This window comes from Sebastes umbrosus, chromosome 3, assembly GCF_015220745.1.
Source record: "Sebastes umbrosus isolate fSebUmb1 chromosome 3, fSebUmb1.pri, whole genome shotgun sequence".
NCBI classification, from domain to species: domain Eukaryota; kingdom Metazoa; phylum Chordata; class Actinopteri; order Perciformes; family Sebastidae; genus Sebastes; species Sebastes umbrosus.
The window spans coordinates 8,204,071-8,228,424 of NC_051271.1; the positions used below are offsets into that span (position 1 = coordinate 8,204,071).

Here is a 24,354-nt window from a genome sequence, read left to right on the forward strand (position 1 = left end):
AATGCTCTGATTGATAAATGTAGCCTAAACAAATAATGCTTTGTTTGTGATGACAGTTTTGTTTAGTTTTTTCTAGCACCTAGGCGTTGACCAATGTGCTCATGGCATTGTGGATTTCTGATGCGTTCCATGACTTTTTCTCTTCCCCTGACCCGCCGGAAATCCCCTGTCAAATCTCCCTGGCATCGCCTATGGGTAATTTGCACAAGAGTCACTAAAGCAACAGAAAGTGACTTAAAGTTGTTGTTTTTTTGTTCAAATTTGAACTTTAGAATATAGCCTCATGAATAGCCTTATGAATAAAAACCCTATGTAAACCTCAATCATTCAAAAATGCATGTTTTTCCATTTTTTTCTAGTAAATTGATAAGTTCTGGAAAAGAGGGGAAGATGCAGGAATTAGAGAAAAACACTCTGAGATAGTGTTTGGTGATTGGACGAATATATCGGCTATCTGCGATCGGCTGATTGTTTTTTTGCGGTGATTTTATTTTTCTAATTCAATGATCTGCCTCCAAAGAACGAGAGAGAGCCGCTGTGTGGAAAACAGCGTGTAGTGCCGGCATATTTTCACATCTAACTCGTGAATTAAGGGTTTCTTTAGAAAAAAAACAGAGTTGGTGATTGTTGGATTGACTAATCAAGATGTTTTTTTCTGAGTTTTATTTTGTTTCTGTCGAGTTAGAATGAAGTGTTTTACAAGGCACCTGTGCCAATATAGCGGTTGTTGGGCTGACGGTGGCATTACAAATCTCATTTAATCGAGTTCAGTACTTACAGGAAATGAAGGACAGGAAGGATTTAACCACTCAACACATAATTCTCATAAAGAGAAGTCACCTCTAGCAGTGAATCTCTTGGACTGCTATACCATTTACATAATATTACATTCAACTGCATGTATTTCGTAGATGTTTCTTTGCATATCTTCATAACAATCATAATTACATTTCCTGTTCAAGGCTTACGGAGTCAGCGCAGTGTCAATGTGTCTTTGAGTTCAGCTCACTGTAGCTGTGGTTTCATTGAAATCAACATATTTATTTTTCTCGCTGTAAAAGATGCGATGCAACTTCCTGTTTCAACTTGAGCAGAAATCGGATGCGGTAATGTGATGATATTTTCATTGAGTGTCTGTATATCATTCAGACATGACGAGCTACAACACAGCGGAAGAGAAAATGTCAAACTAAAGAGAATCAAGTGTTCTTCTGTCTCACACAAGTCCCTCAAGGCTTTATCTCACATAGGCCTCCTTTAGATTTGTATAGAAGTGTGTCGTACCGTCTTAGCCAGTTCGGGGATCATGCGGCCTAAACTCTTGACGTTGGAGTTGTACCACGGGTCCACCATGCTCAAGTAGGAACCAAGAGCGCAGGGATTTTCCGTGGATTGATGGAGGTTTTCCTAGAGAAAAGGAACATGAAAGTAGAACCACAAATACATGAGATCAACAGCAGTGAGGGAACAAGACGAGTCTGAAGGTTTTCTTATTCTGGCTACTGCCTAATGTTTTTACTTCTTTTAGTTAAATTTGTGAGGGTCAATTTTGCATTTAAAAATTCTCCACCTCTAAAGATCAGCAGGGGCAAACAGTTCAGGTCTATTAAAAAGGAAGTCCTTGGTGGATAAAAGACACTACAACTAACATTTATTTTAGAGTAATCTCAATGACATCAGATAAAAAGAACTAAAAACTGATTCTTAGAAAGAAAAAGTGAGCAATAATTACAAATTACACTACAAATATATAATTTTTTTGGAAACAAATGTATAATTTATTTTGTACATATTTCAATTTGATTTTCATTACCTTTAAAGTTTGTTTAATGATACACTGATAATATAAATAAACAGTAGTTCTCAGGTGAATTGAAGCCAAAAATCAATGTTTTGGGATGTCGTCATTTCGTTACGGAGCATTTTCATGCAGCGTCACTACATTGTTACTTAACATAAACCCATTGTGATAAAATTGTAATACTGATACTGATGATGCTGATCTTCTTTTACAATAGAAGCCATTTATCTCGTTATGTGTTGACTTTCACACAATAACAGGCTGACAGGTGAGTTGACTAGAGGAAGTGGCCTTACCTTGATAGAGGAGACCGGAGTTGTAGCCCTGCAAACGGGGATGTAGTAAAACTGGAGGTTGACTTTCATTGTAAGAAAAAGCCTTCGCGCTTCCCTTTTCCTGCAAAGACAAGGCATAGATTCGTGAGAAGCATAACATGTGTGCGCACGCTCGACTGAGCAGTAAAAAGGTTTTGGATTTCAACATGATGTGAGCAATAGAGGAAGTACTGTGTAGTTTCCCAAACATGACAAAATAGTGACTTAATAGTCCTCCACTTCAGATCAAATTGCATTGTTAGTGCTTAAATGACAGTATACAAGGAAATTAGTGTAATTTAGGATTACATGTTAACATGCCATTTCTAGCTTCCTGTTAATGTGACAAAAATAATTCCCAACATACATTTATAGTTAGGCATCCTTGTTACATACATCCTATCAAAACATATATTTAACATAACAGGCAAATATTTTTATCCCAAAATATGTTTTCATCCACAGTATACACTTTTCTTGCGTCAAAGAGGGTTATTTTTTTTAAACTCTGTATTGTTTATAGTTTCAAGGAAAATGATTTGTCCTCATCATTATTCAAAAGCAGCAACAAGATGCTCCAAAATCTCATATCATCAATTTAAAGGTCTCATATTGTAAAAAGGGAGATTTTCATGTCTTTTATATGATAAAGCAGGTTTAAGTGCTTTATAAATACTGTTAAACTATCAAAACACTCAATCTACGGAGAAATACACACAGCCCGTATTCAGTGCGTTTCAAACAAGCCGTTAGGATTTCTGTCCATTTGTGATGTCACAAATATACAACATATAGATCATTACACGGTTTTAAACATAAACATTCTAAATGTGTCCCTGTTTATTTCCTGTTGCAGTGTATGTCTATAACATCAGCTAACAGGAAGTAAACGTGGACCCAAACTGTTGCCCAGCAACGCAATTCCGTTACAATTACATTGAAATGCACTAAAACGGAGTGTTTCAGACAGAAGGTGTATTCAGGCAGACAGTATGAGGAAAATAAAGTTGTTTTTTTTAACATTACAGCATGTAACATGTTCTAGTAGAAACACAAAATACACGTATGAACCTGAAAATGAGCACGATATGGGACCTTTAAGAGGGGGAACTCAGTGGGATGTTATGGGAATAAACTTTCCATTATTGTACTTCAAAACTACCAGTAAAGGGATATAAAAAGGGATATGCAGTCAAACTGTCAATACTGTCAAAGAAGCTTCCTCATCGTGTGATTTGATTAGTCCCTTACCTGAAGAAGTAGTAGGCCTTGGCCAGGTGGCCCAGCACCCTGTCGTCTCCCATGGCGACTATCCTGGCAGTATAGTTCCTCTGCTGTTTGGGGAAGGGGTTATGCATCGCGCTGCTTCCTGCCCGCCTCTGCAGAGTCGCCCCTCTTTTTCCTCCCCTACCTCCACCTCCTCCTCCTCCTCCTCCTCCGAGGCTTGCGTGTTCCTCCAGGGTGTCCTGCATCAGCACCATGCTGTCCTTCACAGAATATTTCATCTTGATACCTCCACGCCGCGACAGCCTCGACGAGTCTTGCTCACTGGGAAAAGGAGAAGGTTGTTCTGTCATACTCAATATGATGTAAGGCTTAGGAAACCAAAACAACTTGCAGTGGGCATGTACTTCATGTAAACTAACTAGGTGCTAGATTTACCTTTTGCATTGTTCCCATGATGCACTCATGCTGGCGGCGTCCAGAGATGACGATAGGGAGGCATCAGCGCCGGGGGGCAGGTCTCTTTCGATGCCGCTGTCGTTGGACATGACGGAGAAGCGAGTCATGTCAGACGGCATCAGGTCGTTGGGCGACTCACCCAGATCAAAGTCCTCCTGCTCGTGGCTGAGGGCGAACGGCTCCCGCAAGGAGCTGGATCGAAACCACTTGGCCAGCTCTCGCCCTGTCAACATTTAAACATTTACATGTAAGTCAGAGGTTGACACTCACACGGAGCAAGACAGGACAAAACAACACTTAGTCCTTTTTAGTAATCGTCTCTCTCTGTTTATTCACTGCCAGCTGTCATATCTCATCCGCACGTCACAAGCAGACGTATGCCTCCTCATGAAACGATCACAGACATGAGTTTTCTGCTATGTGTAACTGTTTTGTTATGGAGCTGCAGGGTACACACGTCTGCTCTTCCTCTGGGAAAGAACTGCAATTCATGTACATTGAAAGAAGACGTCGTCACTGCTTTCATCTGAGGAACCTATTCACAAGTGTGCGCACATTTGGTCAGTGCCTGCCTTGTGATCCCTCTGCATTTAATGCTTCATATGAAGCACTGCATAGTGCACATTAAGGCAATAATCATTATCCTGTATTTACAGTAAACAGTGCTCTATTACAGTAATGTTATTTAAGATATAATGCAGGACAGGAAAGATCCTCTTCATTTAAAAATCACACGTAGCTATCAGAGCTTTCACAGAGTATGATGGTTTACACCTTTACTGTACGACGTCCTGTACAGGAAAAAACAAAGACCATACTGTGAATGCTCACATGTCTCGGTCACAGTCAGTTTCACAGTGCCGGTGATTCAATTAAAATCTGTTCAGGTTAATCAGTTTGTTACATTAACTGAGCTCGGATGAACCCTGGAGAGGGGTTTTTCAAAGTCTGAAACTCTGGGCCTCGCCTCAGACGAAGCTTTGGAAAAAAGCCGTCCCTCACCCCCTCTTAGTCTTAGTCTGTTATTGCTGTTTGACATGAGTTCAGAGTACATCAAATACATAAAAGCGGTCTGTCCTCAGGCATTTACTAGTTTCTGACTCTGTGAAAGTAGTAAAAACAAAAAGAATTCCCCAAAACTACTGTAGGCTATCTCAGAATCACACACATTTAGGCTATTCTATGTGATCTTCTTTTTATGGCTGCAACTAACGATTATTTTCATTAATCGATTAGTTGTTTGGGCTATAAAATACCAGAAAATGGTGAAAAAAGTCGATCAGTGTTTCCCCAAAGCCTAAGATGACGTCCTCAAATGTCTTGTTTTGTCCACAACTCAAAGATATTCAGTTTACTGTCATATAGGGGTAAAGAAACCAGAAAATATTCACATTTATGAAGCTGGAATCAGAGAATTTTTAACTTTTTTTTTATTAAAAAATTACTCAAACTGATTAATCAATTATCAAAATAGTTGATTATTAATTTAATAGTAACTAATTGATTAATCATTGCAACTCTACTTCTTTTGATAACCAATGTCATATTTGTTTTTACTTCCATTCACTGAGCCTCCCCTGAAACACTCTGAAAACATCTGGCCTAGAGGAACGATCTACTGTACCCTTCAGGTATTCTCAGACTGTGACAGAGTGCTAAGTGGTTAAATTAGCTTTTTTTCAAACTGCCTCGTACTTCCGCTTTAGTCATTTCAGACATATTTCAGAATGACTTTCAAAAGCTCCGTGACGCTATTGAGCTACACTGAATTTAACTCATGCTAATCATCTAATGAGGCGACTGTTGGTGAATAAACTTTTAATGTATACATGATTTCTACCTGCATGACTGTTGCAGTGCAAAAAGGGAGCTCTTAGGAAAAACCCTTTGTCTGTGATTACAAAAGAGTTTTCCTTTACTCCAGGTTCACTTCAGTTTGGAGTAAATAATTCCACTTTCAGCCTAATTCAGTTCAGCTGACTGGTAGTAATAACTTCCTCTAGACCCCCCACGGTTTCCAGAGCCACTCACAGATATCCAGATCCTTTGTCCACAGGTGGAAGCTCATCTCTGGGTTAGGAAGAGGGCAGTCACACAGTCGTCCACTGGACAATGGCTCTACAATACACATACACACACACACATGGAGGAAGAGAGATAGGAAGAGACCAAAACTGTCACAATGACACTCAAAACAAAACACCTCCCCACCCCCACAACTTCCTGTGTGTGTGAACGCTGCTGCCGATCCCTCAGTCTCCCAGCTGGGATGAGGAGAGGGCAGGTTCATCGGATGGGTCGCCGACATGATAGGAGCGGGGGAAAAGAGTGGATGTCATGGAAATAGATATCCGGAAAATTATAAAAATACAGACGACTGACTCGACTGATTTGGCCACGGAGGAAACCGCACATGTTTGATCTCAGCAACAGCCGGCGTGTCAGGCTCGTGCGGACACGGAAAGAGCCAGCAGCAGTAGGTGTATGTAGAGAGATAGTCGTGAAATAATTCCCACTCCAATTAATTTTGACACGTTTTACTCATCAGAATCACTGCCATTCTTACAACCCATGCATGAGCAAGTGAGAGCCCTGTAGGACTCACCACAATTGATGTGCAATTTCTGTGATCTGTGTGTAAGTGGTGCTCGCAAATCACTTTCCTGAAACAGGCCCTAGTTTTGAGTCTCATCAGAAGAATTGATTTTTTTCACACTGCAAACCAGGATAATGGCAACCCAGAATGCCAAACAAGAAATCAGATGAAATACTCAGAAGATAGGACTCATGTGTAATATATGCACTAACAATCCATCTCTCATTTATCATCCCTTTACAGCTGAAGTGGATGTAATTTAATGCAACCAAATAGCAAATATTTAAAAAAATTATAGCAAATAATGCAGACAAGTTGTGAAATTAACTTTTTTCACTGCCTGCCACTGTGGCAGGCAAGTTTTTTTTTTTTTATCTGCCACTCAGAAATGTTATTTGCCACTTTTGAAACCTGAATGCAGATAATTTTGTATGTTTAGAATGTTTCCATCAGTTGATATCAAGACTGCTAGAACTTCATCCAACACAGTGACATCCTCGTCTCTTGCTGCTTCCCTTGTTCCATTTGACTCCAGTCTGTTACATAACCAGATGTGACTGTGGTTCTTGTGGTTCTCCTTCCTTCATTGATGTTTAGCTACACCAATACATTGCTTAATGCCTAATAAAGAGCAGCCGTGCCTCAGAGAGACTCTGTCTTGCGTGGCTTTGCTGTAGAGCTCCTACCTGAGCCTGTGTCGGTGACGGTGACGATCTTTCCGTACAGCTGCTGAAGTTTGCTCCTCAGCGCTCCCCTCTCCCCTCTGTTGCCCTCCTCCGCGCTCTGCTCCAGAGCCGCCAACACTTCCTGAAAGTGCGACTCGACGTCTTGACCCATGTCCTGTCCCAAAACACACAAACACATGTGGGTGAGCTCGCATGCACACAGGAAGATAAACACATACAGACTCTGTATTAATAGCAAAGAGGTGAGGGGTCAGTAGCGCATGTGTATGTGTCTGTCCTCGTGTGCGTCCTGCGCGAGGTGTTACTTTAGGATCGGTGCCAGGAGACACTTCCACCACGCAGCTAAAAGACAACAGACCTTCATTCAGGATGTTTCACATAACACGTACGTACAAGGCGAGACTATAAACTATTTTTAACCCAGGAAAGTCCTGCTAACACTACTCTCAAGCTTGAGAGTCATTCTGCTAAGTACTTGCAATCACATAAAATCTCCCAACATGCTCTACATGTAGTGACCATGGAGGTTATGCACATAATTCCACTGTACATGGAGGTCATTCACTCCACCTTGAATGGAAACAGTCAGCACTTTCAATTCTGCATTCACACGGGAAAAATATGGCATATTGCTAAAATTATAAGAGACTAGCAGCAATGATGTTTATACTAAACTTATATCCTGAAGATGTTTGACTGAAAAGAAAGCAATATACGTTCATAGACGTGCATTTTACAAGCAAAACGTCTTATTGCTCTGTAATGGAAGAACGCTAATGCACCAGGTATATTAAGATAGTTGGCTAAAAGAAATGGCAAGAAATGTGTCAAGTAATAAATTGTCAAATACTGTATGTCAGTCATAGCCAGCTTACTTTACTACACTAAACTGAGCCTTGGTAGGGCACAAATACTGAGGCAATAATTGTTATCGAACAGAATTCGAGTGTTAATTCAAATCACATTTGATGAAGATGATTAAGGAAACTATTAAACACGGGGAATTCCAAGCCGGGCTCTAACTCAAGCATGCGGAAAACGTTCATATTTACTTTACAAATCCTTCTGAGTATAAAGGAATGATTATCAGAGAGCAAAACAGGCAAGACAAGCCGGCAGTAAACTGAACAGAACAAGGAAATAGACAGAGCATAATAACAGTGTCACTGTGAACAGAAAATAGGAGGCAATAAGTATAAGTATTGTGTGGTTCCACTGACCTTTAGGGCTCGAGCCAGTTTGGGCCCGTCGCACTGCTCTGCTCCTAAAGCAGCCTGTATGGAGTGTTGAACCACGCTGCACATGTGATCTAGAAGACTTAGAGATCCGCCCGGAGCCGAAGACGACGACTCAATTTCACCCAACAGGACTTGTCCCACAGAACCAGAGAGGACTTCCGGGTCGGCCAGAATGAAGATCCTGCAGGGATTTACATGACAGTCTTGAGTGATGGACAGTTTGACTACATGCAGCAGTACGAGGAAATAAATAAAATAATAAATAATAAACCTATGAATTTTCAATTCCCCAAAGCTTTTATTGTACCCTCAGTGATGTGATAACACATTTTTTATTGATGACTCACCTCTCCTGGAAGGGATAGTGCTCATTTTTTAGTCTCTGCTCTGCTGTGACCATCCTCTGGTACATCAGACCTGTGGATCAAACGGGCATTTTAATGGCAGTATGTGGTTGCAAATCCTGCAAGGATGTATTTTTTTTAGAAGGCTTAGACTCTATGGTGTAGATAGTAAACTCATGATTCTGTTTTATCAAACGAGTGTATTTAGATATGGCATACAGGTGTGGTATGATAACTGTCAGCACAGTTAAAGTATAAGCAACAAGTAGGCCTATGATATGATTTTATTGGGAACTAATATAATGTAACCTGATTATTTGTTATCTGGTATGATTATACCTGGTTTTAGTATTTGAATCTACTGTCTTTTATTAGCTTTCATTATTTTAAATAACTGTCTCAGCACATTTGTGCGTGAGTGTATGTATGATCTATGTTCTATGTGTGTATGTACATTGTGTGTGACATTGGTATGTTGTGTGATGAAGTGGCTTGGAGCCCAAGACAAATTTCCCTGCTGGACAATAAAGTGTAATCTTATCTCATCTTATCTTATTTCACATGGATTAACTGACGCGTGCTTGATGAATGAATAGTTCACTTGACATTACAATAACCATAATTTGTCATTTCTTGGAGTAATGGCCCACTGCGTCCTTTAGTCTCTTGCTGCAGTGTCAAGGGAGAAATGTGCTGCTCTGCTCTTACTGGCTGCTAAAGTCTGCAGTATAAACTGCTGTCAGTCAGTCACTTTATCCGATGCATCTGCGGCATCCGCTGTCTTTCATGTTTCTTAGGTTTGGCTACATTTGTAGTCTTCTTTTATTGCCCTTCCTTGGAACTGGGTTACGACACATACAGTAGGTTATAATGCCAACGTAAACAGAATGAGTAATAGATAATTATTGTTTTGATTGTCCTGTCTGAGGGATTGGGCTTTGTGGGAGGTGACAGCATATGTAATCACAACATCATGACATGCCTATGAATAAATATCGCGGTCACCATTGATCTAGAACACAACACTCCTTATTGTTGTTAGAGAAAGGTGTAAGAAGGAGAGAGAGTGATATCTAGTCAGTTCACAAAATGAACAGCATAGCTATGAATGCAAATTTAATAGAATACCATTTAAAAGTGTTGAACCAATTACAGGCTATATACTGTGTTTAATGACAAGGTGAAACTGATTTAGCAGCTGGAGCTCCTCAAGCAGGTTGTTCTGAAGCCCTGACGGAAATGAACCGATCACCTCTTGTTATGAATTTAGACTGAAATGCAGAGCTGGGAGTAAAATAATACCTGGAATGGAGCGTTCCGTTTTTATATGTCTCGTGTAGCTGAGGCCTACGGTGCAGTAGGGATGAGGGTAGGTCAGGAGTCTCTTGCAAAAGTTGTAAACCTGCTTGTACAGCTCATCTGGAATGTAGGCTGTCTGGATTATCAACAACAATACCCACACACACACACACACACACACACACACACAAACGTTACAATGAATGCCAGTAAGGAAAACACCTTTATCCTTTCACAGTTAGGGAATGGTAATCATTATATTGTCGTTGCTCCAACATGAGGAAACACAATATTCAAAGGCCTACATGCCATCTTTTCAGTTGTTCACTTCCTTGTTGACATTTGTTCCAATAGTAAAAAACATACTCCTCGTCCTGTTAGGTACTTTTTGCAGTAGCAGTGCTGAAACTCCCTACATTGCATGCCAAAACAATGTACAAGTCATTTTCAGGCATACCAACGCAACACTGGATCTGACATCAAATCTAGGGATTTGGAGATTTCTCTTACAAGGTAGTGTGGCTATGCCTCTGTTGTCAATCAGGCTAACCAGATATATTCAGTCATATATATTATCTGTTACACCTCCCAAGGAGGACTAGAAGAACTGTAATATTACAGACATTCTCTACTCAGTACGGCCCTGGAAACTGATAGTGAAAATACCTACAAAGGTGCATTCATTAAATAGTGTAAAAAAGTATGAACAAGCAGGTCTGAGGCAGCTTTTCACAGAGCAACAGTGTGGCAGGAATGCTGTACCTGAATGATGGCATACATCAGTGTGTGGAGCAGAGGGATGATGATTTTGCGAGAGTCCCATCTCTCAGCCTGCAAAGAAAACACACACTGTCAGGGCTCCACTCTGCTGTACATTCACTGCTATTAGAGCCGAAACGATTAGACGATTAGCTGATCAACAGAAAAATAATCAGCTTCTTAACCCATTTGTGCCCAAAGACTATAATAGTATGATGCCACAACATTTGTTCTGATTGTCATTCTTATTTTGGTTTCGTATATCTGCCAGTATAACTTCAAAAAGTTTAGATCACATGAAAAATCACACTTTAATTAATAGTCAAAGTCAGGATTTTTGAAAAATTAGGAAAAACACTAACACTGTCTTTATTACACTGCATATGTGTGCATATCTTTGATCTTCAACTTGTTGTAAGTTCATAGATAACAAATACTTGATTGTGCTCCTTATAGTTTCTGAGATACAGACAATTTCTTATCATACTTTATCTAGTATTTGGGCACATTGGACTGCTGTTTCTTCCTAAAATATAGTAGAGTCTATTCTAAAAACAGTAGTCCCATGTGCCCAATGACTGGATATAGTATTATGATCGATTCTAAAAAATTCTTCAAATTTGTGGTTAGACAAACCCAGAGAACACGTCCATCAGAGGACATTAAAAATTTCAGTTGCGGGCACAAATGGGTTAAAAGATTTGGTGCTTTTGTGTGCTCACATTTCAAACAATTAGTTGAATTTCAAAGTGTCAACAGTGCCACTTCTGAGATCAAGTACCTTTTCCAGCTCTCTTATCAGCACCCTGACCAGAGATAAGCTGTTTGCGGGACTGTTTTGAACGTTCTTGTGTAGCGTCCATCTCAGCATGCCTGCACACACAGATAAGCACATTACACAACACATTAACAGATGCACAATTTCCACAGTACTAACACAAACTTGTTAGATGTGTCACACCTTTCCCCATTACACTGCTAATCCGCAAATATGTGATGACTAACAACTGAACAGCCCTCATACTGCTGACACCGCTAAAGTACCACAGTGTGATTAACACTAGGAGGCTGGCTTCAGTCAATATCTATTCAGGGAGGTTTACGGAGTGGAACTGCTTTGGATACAGAAAAACACAGTTCCTCAGCAAAGAATCGAGTCAGCTGATGTCTAATCCACACGTCCAGATATATTGAACCATTGTGAATGTGAATGCATTAGTTACATGATGAAGTTATTCTTTTTGCTGTGATATAATCAGATGATGTTGTTTGTAAGATTTCATATATTACGTGTGAGCAGAGCCAGCAGCAAAGACAGAAAAAAACACATCAGTGCTGAGAAATAAAATCGTTTTACTTTATTTCAGTGTGTTGTAGTAGATCTATTGTACCTACAGTCAAAGGGCTGCTGGTTGTCTGTTTGCCTGGGCAGCACAGCCTGGATCCTGCGGTAGAGTTCTTCCTCTGGAACTGTGGGGGAGCAGCCGGCTGGCAATAAAGTCGAGAGGTCGGGTGTTAAAGTCTGAACATGAAAACTTCAAGAAACACAGACAAGCCCTGAAGAACTACAATGCATTCTATTTATACAGAATAAATAAACTTTAAAGCCAGAGACATGATACCGAATGACTGCAAATGTAATCACGCATGTATCCGAGGGGGAGGTTAATTCATTTTTCTGCACATATCTGCATCATTGCATACACAGTGTGTGTGTTTGTGTGTTGCATGTACCTGTTGGCTCCATGCTGCGCGTACTGCACACGTTATCCCAGGGGGCCTGGTTGGTCATGTCTCACATTCATTGTGGGTCAATTAACTGTAATCAGAAAGAAGACACACAGACGGGAAGTGTCAATCTCAGGTCAAACACTAAGTGGGTGGGCGGCCTGCCTGACTTATGGCGGCTGACAGCAAATGTAGGTATGACTTTTTTGTTTCCGTCTGCTTGCTGACAGCAGAGTGTAAAGTTACACAGAAACACTGAGTGAAGCTATTTCCAACTCTCTCTGCTCACAGACAGAGGCGATAATAATATCACCTCTACCTGCATGTGTCTCTGTGTGTTTCTCCTTTTGTACTTGTGTGTGAAATATATTGCCTCCAGTTAAGTTAAGTTACTGCTGAAGGGTTAAATCTAGGGCTGTCAATCGATTAAAATGTTTAATCACGATTAATCGCATGATTGTCCACGATTAAGCGTGATTAATCGCACATTACATGTACCTTAAGGGGTGTTGTGTCAAGTATTTAATAATCTTACCAACATGGGAGTGGACAAATATGCTTGTTTTATGCAAATGTATGTATGAATTTATTATTGGAAATCGATTAACAACACAAACCAATGATAATTATTGTCCAGAAACCCTCACAGGTACTGCATTTAGCATAAAAATATGCAAATCATAACCTTGCAAATTCAAGCCTAACAGGCAACAACAGCTGTCAGTGTGTCAGTGTGCTGACTTGACTATGACTTGCCCCAAACTGCATGTGATTATCATAAAGTGGGCATGTCTGTAAAGGGGAGACTCGTGGGTACCCATAGAACCCATTTTCATTCACATATCTTGAGGTCAGAGGTCACGGTACCCCTTTAAAAATGGCCATGACGGTTATTTAACCTCCTTTGCGGCGAGCTCGTATTAGTACAAATGGATTCCTTAGGTTTTCTAGTTTCATATGATGCCAGTAGCTTTAAAACTGAGCCCGGAAGATCAATTGCATTAATGCGTTAAAGAAATTAGTGGCGCTAAAACAATTTTGTGTTAAGAAGAAGAAGAAGAAGAAGAAAGGCACTTTATTGATCCCCGAGGGGAAAATCAATTTTTTCACACAGTACATAGTACACACAGGCCCAAATACACATACACATGCATTAATGAAGAGATGTCAGAGCGAGGGGGCTGCGTCTTACAGGCGCCCCAAGCAGTTGGGGGATTGGTGCCTTGCTCAAGGGCACCTCAACAGTGCCCAAGAGACAAACTGGTATCTCTCCGGCGACCAGTTCACACTCAGTACTTGGTCCATGCGGGGACTTGAACCGGCAACCCTCCGGCTCCCAAGCCAAGTCCCTATAGACTGAGCTACTTTGACAGCCCTAGTTAAATCCAAAGTTTAGTGTTTAAAGTTTACGCCTACACATACCTACCAACACATACTAGAAAGTGTTTAAATAACTTCAACCTACTTCAACGCTCAAGCCACTTACTTTATCTCAGGTCCCACACAGGTTTATGAGTCACCTCTCGAACCTCCGCAGCACTAACTTCATGGTGAAATTTGGCTAAACCTTCTTGAAAATCTCCCCTTATGACGCTCATTTAGTTTCAGATCCTTTATGTTGAAATGAGTACATCCAACATGAATAGACCATCAAAACCACAACAAACACTAAGCGCTAATAGCCACAGGAAACTGCATTTCCTGGAGCATTAATACATACACGGACTGCGTGTTGTAAATGCAGAGCGTGGTGGATGAGACGTTCATGCTTTGGTACGTTTTTTTTCTGCTCTCAACATACTGACCATAATTCATCCTCATACGACCGCTTTGGCACAAATAGAGAGCACACGAGGTTGATCATAATCTTAGTGCAAACACCAGAAATGCATCATAAGAACCCTCAGTATCAGAGACCAAACATCCAAAACAGAAACCAAATGCTTTCACTTTATGGAACTTCTCAGCCACCAAATTAAATTAAATGTAAATGTCAAAGCGTACATCTGTAGCATCACACGAGGCAGCGAAACCAGCAAAACCATCCTCATATCCATTTCCAATTGCTAATGTTTACCAGTCAAAGCACAACAGGTGTAAAGTAGAGGTAATATTACATAAACTTACCCTGTCATGTCCTGTACAGGCTCGAACCAAACAGTCCTGCAGGTCTTTTACATCCACACACTACGCTCTCTGTACCGAAACTAACAAGTGTGTGGCACACAGAGAGAGCGAGAGAGCAAGTCACAGGCAAGTGAGGACAGCGGAGTAGAAGGGGGAGGTAGAGAGAAGGAAGAGGGGGGGGCGAAGTGTTTGTATGCGCAGGTGTTGGAGTGTGTCAAAAAGAGTCATAACCTGTTTGGGTCCTGTGTAGTTGGCTCAAAGCTGATTTGGATTTCTATTTTTGGACTTCTGGCTCACAACATTTTGCTCTTTTTCATGTCGACATTCTCCTTATTTCTCTTTCTCCCTCACACACAAACACACACACACACACACTGCACTGAGGGTCAGTCCAGAGGTCGCATGTGTACAATGAAAGGATTTAGTGTGATGGATTAACCTTGATCCCCCTAAGAGAAGCAGAGCTTTCGAAAAACAGCGAGTTAAGAGCGCTGCCTCAGCAGCTGAGCGCTGCCTGTTTGACCACAAGTTTCCGGTTGCCTCTAGTGTATTCACTCTCTTTCATTCTCCCCCCCCCGCCCCCACATCTCTGTTCATATCTTCTGTCCTTTATCTGGGGTCTGTGATGCACATGATGTCTCCAAAATTGTTCCATTTTCTTTTCTCTGTCTTCCTCTTCTATACGTACAAACTAGGGCTGCACCATTATGGATAAAATAATAATCACGATTATTTTGATTGGTATTGAGATCACGATCATTATCACAATCATTCATTGATTTTAGGGACAACATTTTTGTATTGCAATTTCACATTTAACTAAACAGAGCACTGTTTTCACTTCTATGTTGTGCTGAATGTTAACCTTTTACTTTGTTATTGTCATCTATAGTGCTTATTTGCATGATTAGGAAATAAATGATTACATTTTCATTTAAATATTTGCTTGATTCAAAAAAATCTTGGCATTAATAGCTCTAATTATATATTATAAGCTGCTGAGAGCTGGTGTTAGGAAGTTAAACACGTCATATTTCCCTCTCTATTGCTGTGAAAACATGTCCTTTAAAACAACTGGATTTATTCAAGTTTCTCACCAAAAACTACATTTTACAAGATTACATTTGAATGCATCATGATCAGGTTATAATTTACCATCGTTTCATTTTTACTGAGTAGAGCTTGAACGCACCACAATGTGATCCGTGTTGTCGGCAGACGAGCCGATCACCGCGATCACTGAGCAGCATCATGGGAATTAATTACAATATAATAAGTGTCTGATTAAGTTAGTTGTTCCAAATGTTTTAAGGTTGTTCCTCCACAGCTTATTTTGGACTTGCAGTTGTAACAAATAGCGAGCTTTAGGTCTTCTTCACTCGCACTGAAGAACTTCCACACCGACGATATGTTCTGTGTGTGTGTGTGTGTGTGTGTGTGTGTGTGTGAGACGTTACTGACTGTGCCGCTGACGTAAAACCATCATGTGGTGGCTGCATATGTGTCTTGGATATATGAATGTGAGAATGCTGAAAACTGTCCGGCTTCGATCGGCTGCTGACTGACGGTGCACCTCTAGTTGTTAGTTTAGGAAGCGCTTGATTTGTGCAGTTTTCTATGAGCGGAGCAATTTAAATGTTAATATCGCAGTCGATCATTTTCATTTAACTGCGGGAAGCCAAAATCGTCATCGCGATGGATATTCGATTAATTGTGCAGCCCTAATACAAACACAGACACAAAAACATACTGGACTGTATATAGATATAGAGAACTCACTATGCATACATATGCATGCAAAAAGCATCCATGTGCGCGCATGGACTCTCACCCACACAGCGGAAACTATTAATGCACTGTAGGAGCTGACACATACACAACATTTCCTCTCTGTCAGAATGAGTGGGCAGACAGCGCTCTATATTTAGACAGACAGACAGAGACAGAGAGAGCTGTTGAAAGAGAGTGAACCAGAGTGACTGAGAGAATCAGAGTTTATAAAAGCTTAAAAATAGATGCACCACATCATTCACAGCCTGTCCAAATTACTAGCTTGGAAAAACCACAGTCTGCAGAATGTTTTCTGGAAAAAAAAAGCAAGCCTCTTAAAATAGAAAAAGCACCATCATAGCTTCTCGATTGTCAATCTAGTATTACTGTGAATGAAAATATAAGACTTAAGTTTGTTTTTGACTTTGTTCAAAGTCCACATGCTTTTCTTACACAAAGCATTTATAGAATCGTAAATACACAGTTGCTCTAACAAACAACACCTGAAGGGATTAGAGAGGGAATTTGACTTTTAACTGTTAAAACATTAAGTAATCAAACAAATCCAAGTTAAACACACTGTATATGTGGACACTGAGGTGAGAGGAATATGATTTACTGTACTAACAAAAAGCACTTAACGCTGCAGCTGCACACAGAAGCAAAGACGGATATAAAACGCACAAATACTCTTGCACCGTATAAATCAACACACAGTGCATGAGAGATCACAGCTCCAAATATCACCAATCTGAGTCAATCCTTTGACACACTTTCTTATCTGTTTGGACTTAACCACTGTGCATCATTCAGTGACATCCTCTTGCATCATTTTAACAAACCACGAGTGGTCAGGCAGAGACAACAACATCCATTCCTTGATTTGTACACATTGTTTCTGCCAAATGGCCCTGAAAAGTGCTAATGAATAGACCACAAGCTGAAATGCTATTACAGTACATATGCCAAGGCCACATGCCAGTGAAACAAACTTCCCCTATGACTGTTGACATTTTATGGTTAATGTGAAGTTCCCAATCCGAGTTTCGGTTATGATACACATATGTACACCTTCCCCATGCGGGCAGCGGGCAGCCGTCGCGGTGCGTCGTAGCGGTCGGCTGAAGTCTCAAACAATGCGGCCAAACAGAAAACAGGAGTACTCATTTCCGCTCAGGCACGCTGCAGATATCTAGAGAAAACAGGAAGGACCTGACAGTGGCGTGTGGAAGTGCGTTCATACGTAGAGCCTCAGGGTTGGTGGGTTTGTGTGTTTGCTTGATTGGAAATCCCCATGGTGTGTCTTAGCACAGATGGGCCTCACCGTCTCTTACATGTAGACATGGTCAAAGTGGAAGAGCAAGGAAAGCACCTGCAGAGAAAGTACAGAGTGACACCGCTTGAATTTCCTGATGGGAAAGTTCAAGTGTGGAAGCGAACTGTGTGTGCATCATGTTTAAGAGGCTTATGGTGAAAGTAACACTATGAAATTCCTCATATTTTTTTTTCCTCTTTCTCAAAGAGATAGCAAATATGACACTGTGCAAATGTGGAGGAAAAAAAAGTATCTTCTGTCCATGGAGCATCTCGGGAAGAGTTTACATTTGAGCTATGAATCAGTCAAACCAACTAAAACAGTCATCATGCTGTTTAGCCAACAGACAGTTTGTCATCTTTGATTATAACCATGCAAAGACTCAATGCAGAAACGCACACTCGCATTCAACAGTTGCAAAGACACCCCTAAGACGTTTTCATTCAGTGTGAGCAACGGGGGATATCAATCAAAGAGATTTCCTGCATCAACATGCTGTGGACAATATGAGGAAGTCCTGTACCGGTGAATGTGTGTCTGTGTGTGTGTGTGTGTGTGTGTGTGTGTCTGTAAACCTGCTGAGCCTGACTGACCAGGAATTATTTCCTCCTCAGGGTCTGCAAACATTGCATGCAATAATGCCCCAAATTTGCAACAAACAGGTGAATATGTCATAAAAAACTAACAGAAATTCACTGAATGGAGGAGTGGGTGTAAATACAACTTCCCAGTAACATATATGAGTGGACAGGGTGAAGATGTATGCTGCTGGGGGTAGTGTGCTAAATCCATCAGGAAAGAGGAAGACAGATAGGAAGAGGTAGAGATGCAAAGGGGCTTCCCGAGAAGGCGCGCACGTGTGTGTGTGTGTGTGTGTGATGTGTGTGTGTGTGTGTGTGCGTGTGTGTGTGTGTGTGTGGGTTATGAACCCTTCTGTGGGGTCTATGGTGGTGATAACTGGGTTAATTGGCCCATTAGGGGTCAGCCGAGGATGTGGCATTTTGGATTAGGCAACATGAGTCAGTTGAACAAATACTATATTGAAACACAAATGGAGATGCAAACACATGAGAGCTTTATGCACAAGATCCATGCAATTTAGTGCACATGCAACTCCAACCACTGATTTACACACTACTGATTCGTCTGTAGCTCAAAAACTATTCTAAATCAATTTGAAACCGTTTTTCTGCTTTCTTTGATCTTTGCACTGACAGTGTAACCTGTGCATGACCCCTTTACTGCAGAGATGTCCATCAGCGTTTTGGAATGGTGAATAGATTAATTCTTTATGCATGAAATACTTCTAAATCCATTCTTACCGCGGATAAAAACAGCTCCAAACAAAGACGGCATTGTTACCATAGATACAGCTGCGGCCTCAGACAGAAAGCCTGTGGAAAACCAGCTGAGAGCTGTGGGGGAACACTGAGTATGAATGATTTATGTTTTCACTCAAACTGTTACTGAATAAAATAGAATATTGTTTTGTTATACAGAAGGACAGGTACAGGCTGTTTAGTCCTCTACTGCTGTTGTGACTTTGGTTTACAACTCCTCGCCAGTTTATGAAGAAAACTTGGTAAGAAAGCTGGTAATTTTGTGTTTGTTTCAAATATTTTGTTTGCTTTTTTAGCGAGAAATTGCTCTGGTACATTTGAGGCATCCATGCTGTTTGTGTACCTGTTCAATCAATTGCAATGCATCTCAGATTTTCCTGTTATTTAAGCCACATATTGGAAGTCTTATACGAACTGTAACTCACTCTTTGCTTCTGTAATATGGAAGTTTTTATTGGACTTTAATAGTTGCTATCCACAGAACACAATCCACAATTGTGTACCATGATCCACAAATATTTCACTATCCAACAATGTTCTGTTTTGTGTTGTGTAAAGTCACATCCACAGGGCGAATTCATACTGCAGCAGATCTTACAGATTGTTTGTACAGATCTGCTGCGGTACGATTTGGACAAAATTACTTAAACATACAGGATGGAGGTTACAAATGTCACGTGGCCCAAAGACCGACAGGAAGCGATCCATAAATGCGCAAATATCATTCCACGTGTACAAATGGATGCACAAATGCGTATACAACGCAAATACAAAAATACATGTTTGAGGATAGTGAAATATTTGTGGATCATGGTACACATTTGTGGATTGTCTTCTGTGGATTACAACTATTAAAGTCCAATAAAACTTCCATACATTGAACCCACAGCAAAGCACAGGACACAGTTCATCCGCAACATTTGACACATTCTCTGACCAAATATTCTGGATATTCTGCAACTGACCTGAGTGGAAAAGTAAACATTGTTTCCGGGAAAGTGTAAAAAGCGGGTGAGGATTCCTGTTGATCGACAATCTCACCACGCAGCAGACCATATTTAGCCACTGTGGGCATAATGAGACAACGCAGTAATATGGCGGTAAATTTTCACAGAAGGTCACTGAGTGTAAAGTGATCCAACCGCTACAAGCACAGGATGTACCAAGTGCGTCACATAGACATGATCAGCAACACAAATAGATCTACACACACACACACACACACACACACACACTTGGCATGAAAAAGCCTTAGCCACGTTGGAGACTGCTTTTCAAGGAGCCCACAGGTACACGACTGCCAAGAAGTGTTGCCATTTGTTTTTCTATTCCTCACAGGACAAACAAACGGGTGGCGTCTCAAATTGGAGAGAGTCTGCGGCTGTCTGCATTTAGGGAGCTGCAGTGTGTGGATTTAAGGGTGTTTTGTCATAACTTTGTCATTTAAAATGTTTTGTCAGGTTTTCCGGGAAAAAGCAACAGCTGTGTGGGCCGACGAGGGCCCAGCACTACAGGGCAACATCTGCCTAAAGAAGCAAATGTAGTCTAGAGGTGTCAAGTGAATTATATTTGTATAGCCCAAAATCACAAATCAAAAAAAGACTTAACAATTAACCAATTATTAGAATAGTTGCAGATTTGTTTTGACTAATCGATTAGTTGAGAAAACATTTCAGCTCTACAAAACTCCTAAACTAAACTAAAATACAGACTGATATAAAGTGCACCGTAAAGCGGTTTTGTGCATGACTGTGAACCCTGGTATGAAGGTTTCTGCTGAGCACTTTGTCCATAAGGCATCATGTCAAGTGACTTAGTGATAACTTGAATTAGTAAGGTCATCTGACTGAGCTGAAGTGGTCAAAGCCTCAGCTGAGGCACACAAGTTTTGTGTTAGCACAGACAGTGTGCAGACATGGTGGAGTCCGTTTGATCTAACTGCCCTAACCTAACTGTTTATCTTAAAGCCCAAAAGGGAAAAAAGGGATTACAACAGAGTTTATTGAGTTGTTTTCTTCTGCAGCTGGAGGAACTATTCAACAAGCCCTTACTCAGTGTATGCAGCATAATCCACAGCATGTCACAGGTCAGCTCAGTTTCTTCTCTTTAAATCACAATTAAAAACAGATTGTTTGCTTTGCTGCGTTTCTGGTATGGTTGGTACGAGAAACCAGTTTTCAACCAGCAACCACCAGCTAACTCAAACACCTGCCCATTTTTGCCAAACTGCTTCTCCAACTTCGGCGTACCAACCAAAGGCCGAACACTTCCTTGTGTCAGATCCACTGCTGAACTCATGTGGGTTTACTTTACCAGCATCACTTTATGATTTACTGATTCACAACAAATAATATTTTAGTGTTAAGACACTTTTGGAATATCCCTCCAAGGACCTTGGTGCAGAAATTACTTTTAAGAGGGTGACATTTTGTAGAGGACTGAGAGGTCTTTGTATAGAAAGGTTTCATGTCTCATGATGTTGACCCTCATGGGATGGAGCGGCTCACTGACTCACACCCTCCCCATACATCAGTTATGGATCTAATTTTAATAAAACATGGATGAGACGATGGACTCTGACACTGTCTTTCAGACAAGGTTTAGAGGTGACACAGATTGACCCAAAGGCCTTCAAGGCACGTTGCGTAGCAATTCTATGGGGTCCATTGGCAAAAATGGAATATAATATTAATAACTATGTTTTCTTTAATGTATAATCACCTGAAAATACGATTTTTTATGTTTTCTTTACCTTAGAATGAGACGTTTATATCTATATCTTCACAGAGCTCGCCGCCATGTTCCTACAGTAGTCCAGAACATATTTTGACCAGTGAAAATAGGTCAGAGGTGTGCAAAACTTTTGCATAAATAGAGCCAGGGCGAGCGTTTTTTTTCAAACAAGCGACACGCTGCTTTGCCTGTTTGCTGACGCACGGAGCAGGTTAGGACATCAACACATTCGCACCGCGTCCAGTTAGGAAGAGGTGTTACACTGACTTTCCTATTAAACTATTAAAACGTGTTAGGTCTTCGATCTTACAAAATAATTCTGAGTGTCATGATACTTTCTACAAAGTGACAACCCCCATGGCTGGGTTGCCTGAAGATAAGCCTACACAATGGCTGCTAGATGCCAATCGAAAGGTAACTAATGTAACTGAGAAAACCCCAACTTCTCTACATACTGTAGAGTAGCTAATAAGTTTGTTGAAAATTACAGTTGTACTAAGAAAACTTCTTGGCTGGATGAGTGTTATGTTTTTGGGGTGTGTTTGTTTAATTGGCAGCAGATTAATCCAGTCAAAATCAGCTGACGTGCTGCTTTCTTGCTTCACCTAAATCCCTCCCGAGCTCTACCCTGTATCCCAAATTTGTAGTTCCACACAACAAGAATGCAGCGACAGGTACATTAGTGTTGTTTTTTTATAGTCTGTGCTTGCCGCCAACCTTCTACAATTAACTTATTGGGTAGAAGTGCATGCTTGCAGTAAAAAAAATACATTTTATCTGCAATGATGCTCTCTATTGTTACTGGAAGGTAAACTAAGAGGAAGAAAGGCTTAGTTTTGTGTTGTGTGAAGCTTTATGTGTTTAGTGTGTTCATTACCATTCTTACAAAGGGTGTTAAGCCTATGATTTATGACAGCTATTACTTAATTAATTTTTGTGTTGATGCTGTAGTGCGGTGTTAATTGCAATCCAGTGTTTCCTTGTGCACCTGTTCCAGTTGTCCTCATCTCACCTGAACAATTATCAAACAATGTTTGTGGTGATGTCATTACATATTTGGTCACGGTGAACGCACTGTCTTATGATAAGGTTACCATTACATCGGAGATCAGATTTAACACCATGTGGACTGTAACTACTTTTGCTCATCATGTGTAGTTGAATTATGATTGTTACTTATAGATTTACGGTTGTTATTTAATGTCCCCAAATATGTTTCAAGTAATTTCCTCCTCTATAGAGCCAAGCTCAAGACTGGATTACCAGCATTCAGTTGATGATGGCCTAAATATTTGAAAGCACTATGTCACTGTTTTGTCATGTTTAACTGGAATGCCTCACCCAATAGTTGACATCATCAGCAGTCTGATTTGATTAGAGAGGTCATTCTTAACTGGGCGTTGTGTTGCAGTGGATAGCTGCAAAACCTTCATGTTGCCAACATTTGAGATTTACAGTTTTCCTCGTTCGCTTTGGCTCAATTCTTGAATGAGAATTAAACATTAGGTTCAAATCTCTTATTAGTTTGTTGTTCACAACAGATTTTAATTTCTCATTCATTCAAGCAAATTGCATGTGTTTTGGCAAAAGAGTAAGAGTCTACAATTTGCACAATAACCACTCACACATCTTGCTGATCAAAACTGATGAGTTGATTCTCAGTGAAATTGTCTGAATCCTCTTCACAATTTCTAAATATTATCATCGTTTCAACACATTGCTACACAAATATATCTACTGTATAAACACGCATAGGGTTAGCCTGTTTCTGTGTACTATTGTGCAGTATTTACTTTCCCCAGTAAACGTTTACCTACTGTTGAAATTAGAATCTAAAAAGCTCATTGCGAAACACATTAGCATTCAGCGAGACAAAACTGACATTCTTGTAGCCTAAAGTAAGCAGTCAGTGTCAACAAAAAGTAGAACAAAATGGAGATTTGTATATAAGAAACATTTCCAAGGTTGAGTGCCGTGGTGAAAAAACAGCTAAGCATTTTGACCAGTACGGCTCACACGATGACAAAACAACTTTTCATTTTGGTGGCAAATTTACTGACACAATAACTAGCTTTTAAAGCATGAATGGAGTGTTTTGGGTGAGTTACTACATTTTGCAGAAATGCAAATTGACAGTTTAGAGAATGTTGATTTAAAAAAACGATGACAATGTCCTGATGAAGGTCCTTGTTGACCGAAACACTGACTAATAAAGCAGAGAAAAGTGTGTGTGGGAGTAAGTCATTTTTTTGAAAAAGTACATACTGGAGGGGATCTACTCCCAGCACCACAAACAATTTTGAGAATGTGCATGTTTTCCTCTCCTTGAAATTTAAAAAAAACGAGACAGAGCGATTGAGAAAAACTGTAATATGTGCCTTATTGCTAAGGATAACAATGCTACCATACTATGGGTTATTGCCCATAAAATGAAGCAATTATTAGCTCATTTTTGGAGCAAAAATACCACTTACAAAGGGACTAATATGGACACACACACACCCACAGACTGGAGCCACCCTGCATCCCCTTAATCCCAAAGTGGTACCAGGAAGCTCGGATCTAAAACAAGGAAGCTGGAGGAAATACAGCTGTGCTCTTAAGACTCCCAACAGACACAA

The 24,354-nt window shown here is 40.5% G+C and overlaps 1 protein-coding gene across 2 annotated transcripts in view; it reads right to left on the reverse strand.

Moving 5' to 3' along the window:
- Nucleotides 1-24,354, reverse strand: part of LOC119485511 (phosphoinositide 3-kinase regulatory subunit 6) — a 30,543-nt gene that overhangs the window by 4,625 nt on the left and 1,564 nt on the right. Inside the window, exons 1-14 of one of the 2 annotated variants that reach the window (XM_037765156.1) lie at nucleotides 14,576-14,728; nucleotides 12,455-12,539; nucleotides 12,116-12,208; nucleotides 11,502-11,593; nucleotides 10,724-10,792; nucleotides 9,965-10,097; nucleotides 8,666-8,735; nucleotides 8,301-8,499; nucleotides 7,081-7,234; nucleotides 5,830-5,916; nucleotides 3,778-4,021; nucleotides 3,367-3,663; nucleotides 2,098-2,197; nucleotides 1,285-1,407 (exon numbers count right to left, since the gene is read on the reverse strand). In XM_037765156.1, the coding sequence (XP_037621084.1) occupies nucleotides 1,285-1,407; nucleotides 2,098-2,197; nucleotides 3,367-3,663; nucleotides 3,778-4,021; nucleotides 5,830-5,916; nucleotides 7,081-7,234; nucleotides 8,301-8,499; nucleotides 8,666-8,735; nucleotides 9,965-10,097; nucleotides 10,724-10,792; nucleotides 11,502-11,593; nucleotides 12,116-12,208; nucleotides 12,455-12,512 (1,719 nt within the window). In that variant the 5' untranslated portion in view covers nucleotides 12,513-12,539; nucleotides 14,576-14,728. Of the gene's footprint in view, nucleotides 1-1,284; nucleotides 1,408-2,097; nucleotides 2,198-3,366; nucleotides 3,664-3,777; nucleotides 4,022-5,829; nucleotides 5,917-7,080; nucleotides 7,235-8,300; nucleotides 8,500-8,665; nucleotides 8,736-9,964; nucleotides 10,098-10,723; nucleotides 10,793-11,501; nucleotides 11,594-12,115; nucleotides 12,209-12,454; nucleotides 12,540-14,575; nucleotides 14,729-24,354 lie in introns of those variants that run through there. The other variant, XM_037765155.1, reaches the window with a different exon arrangement.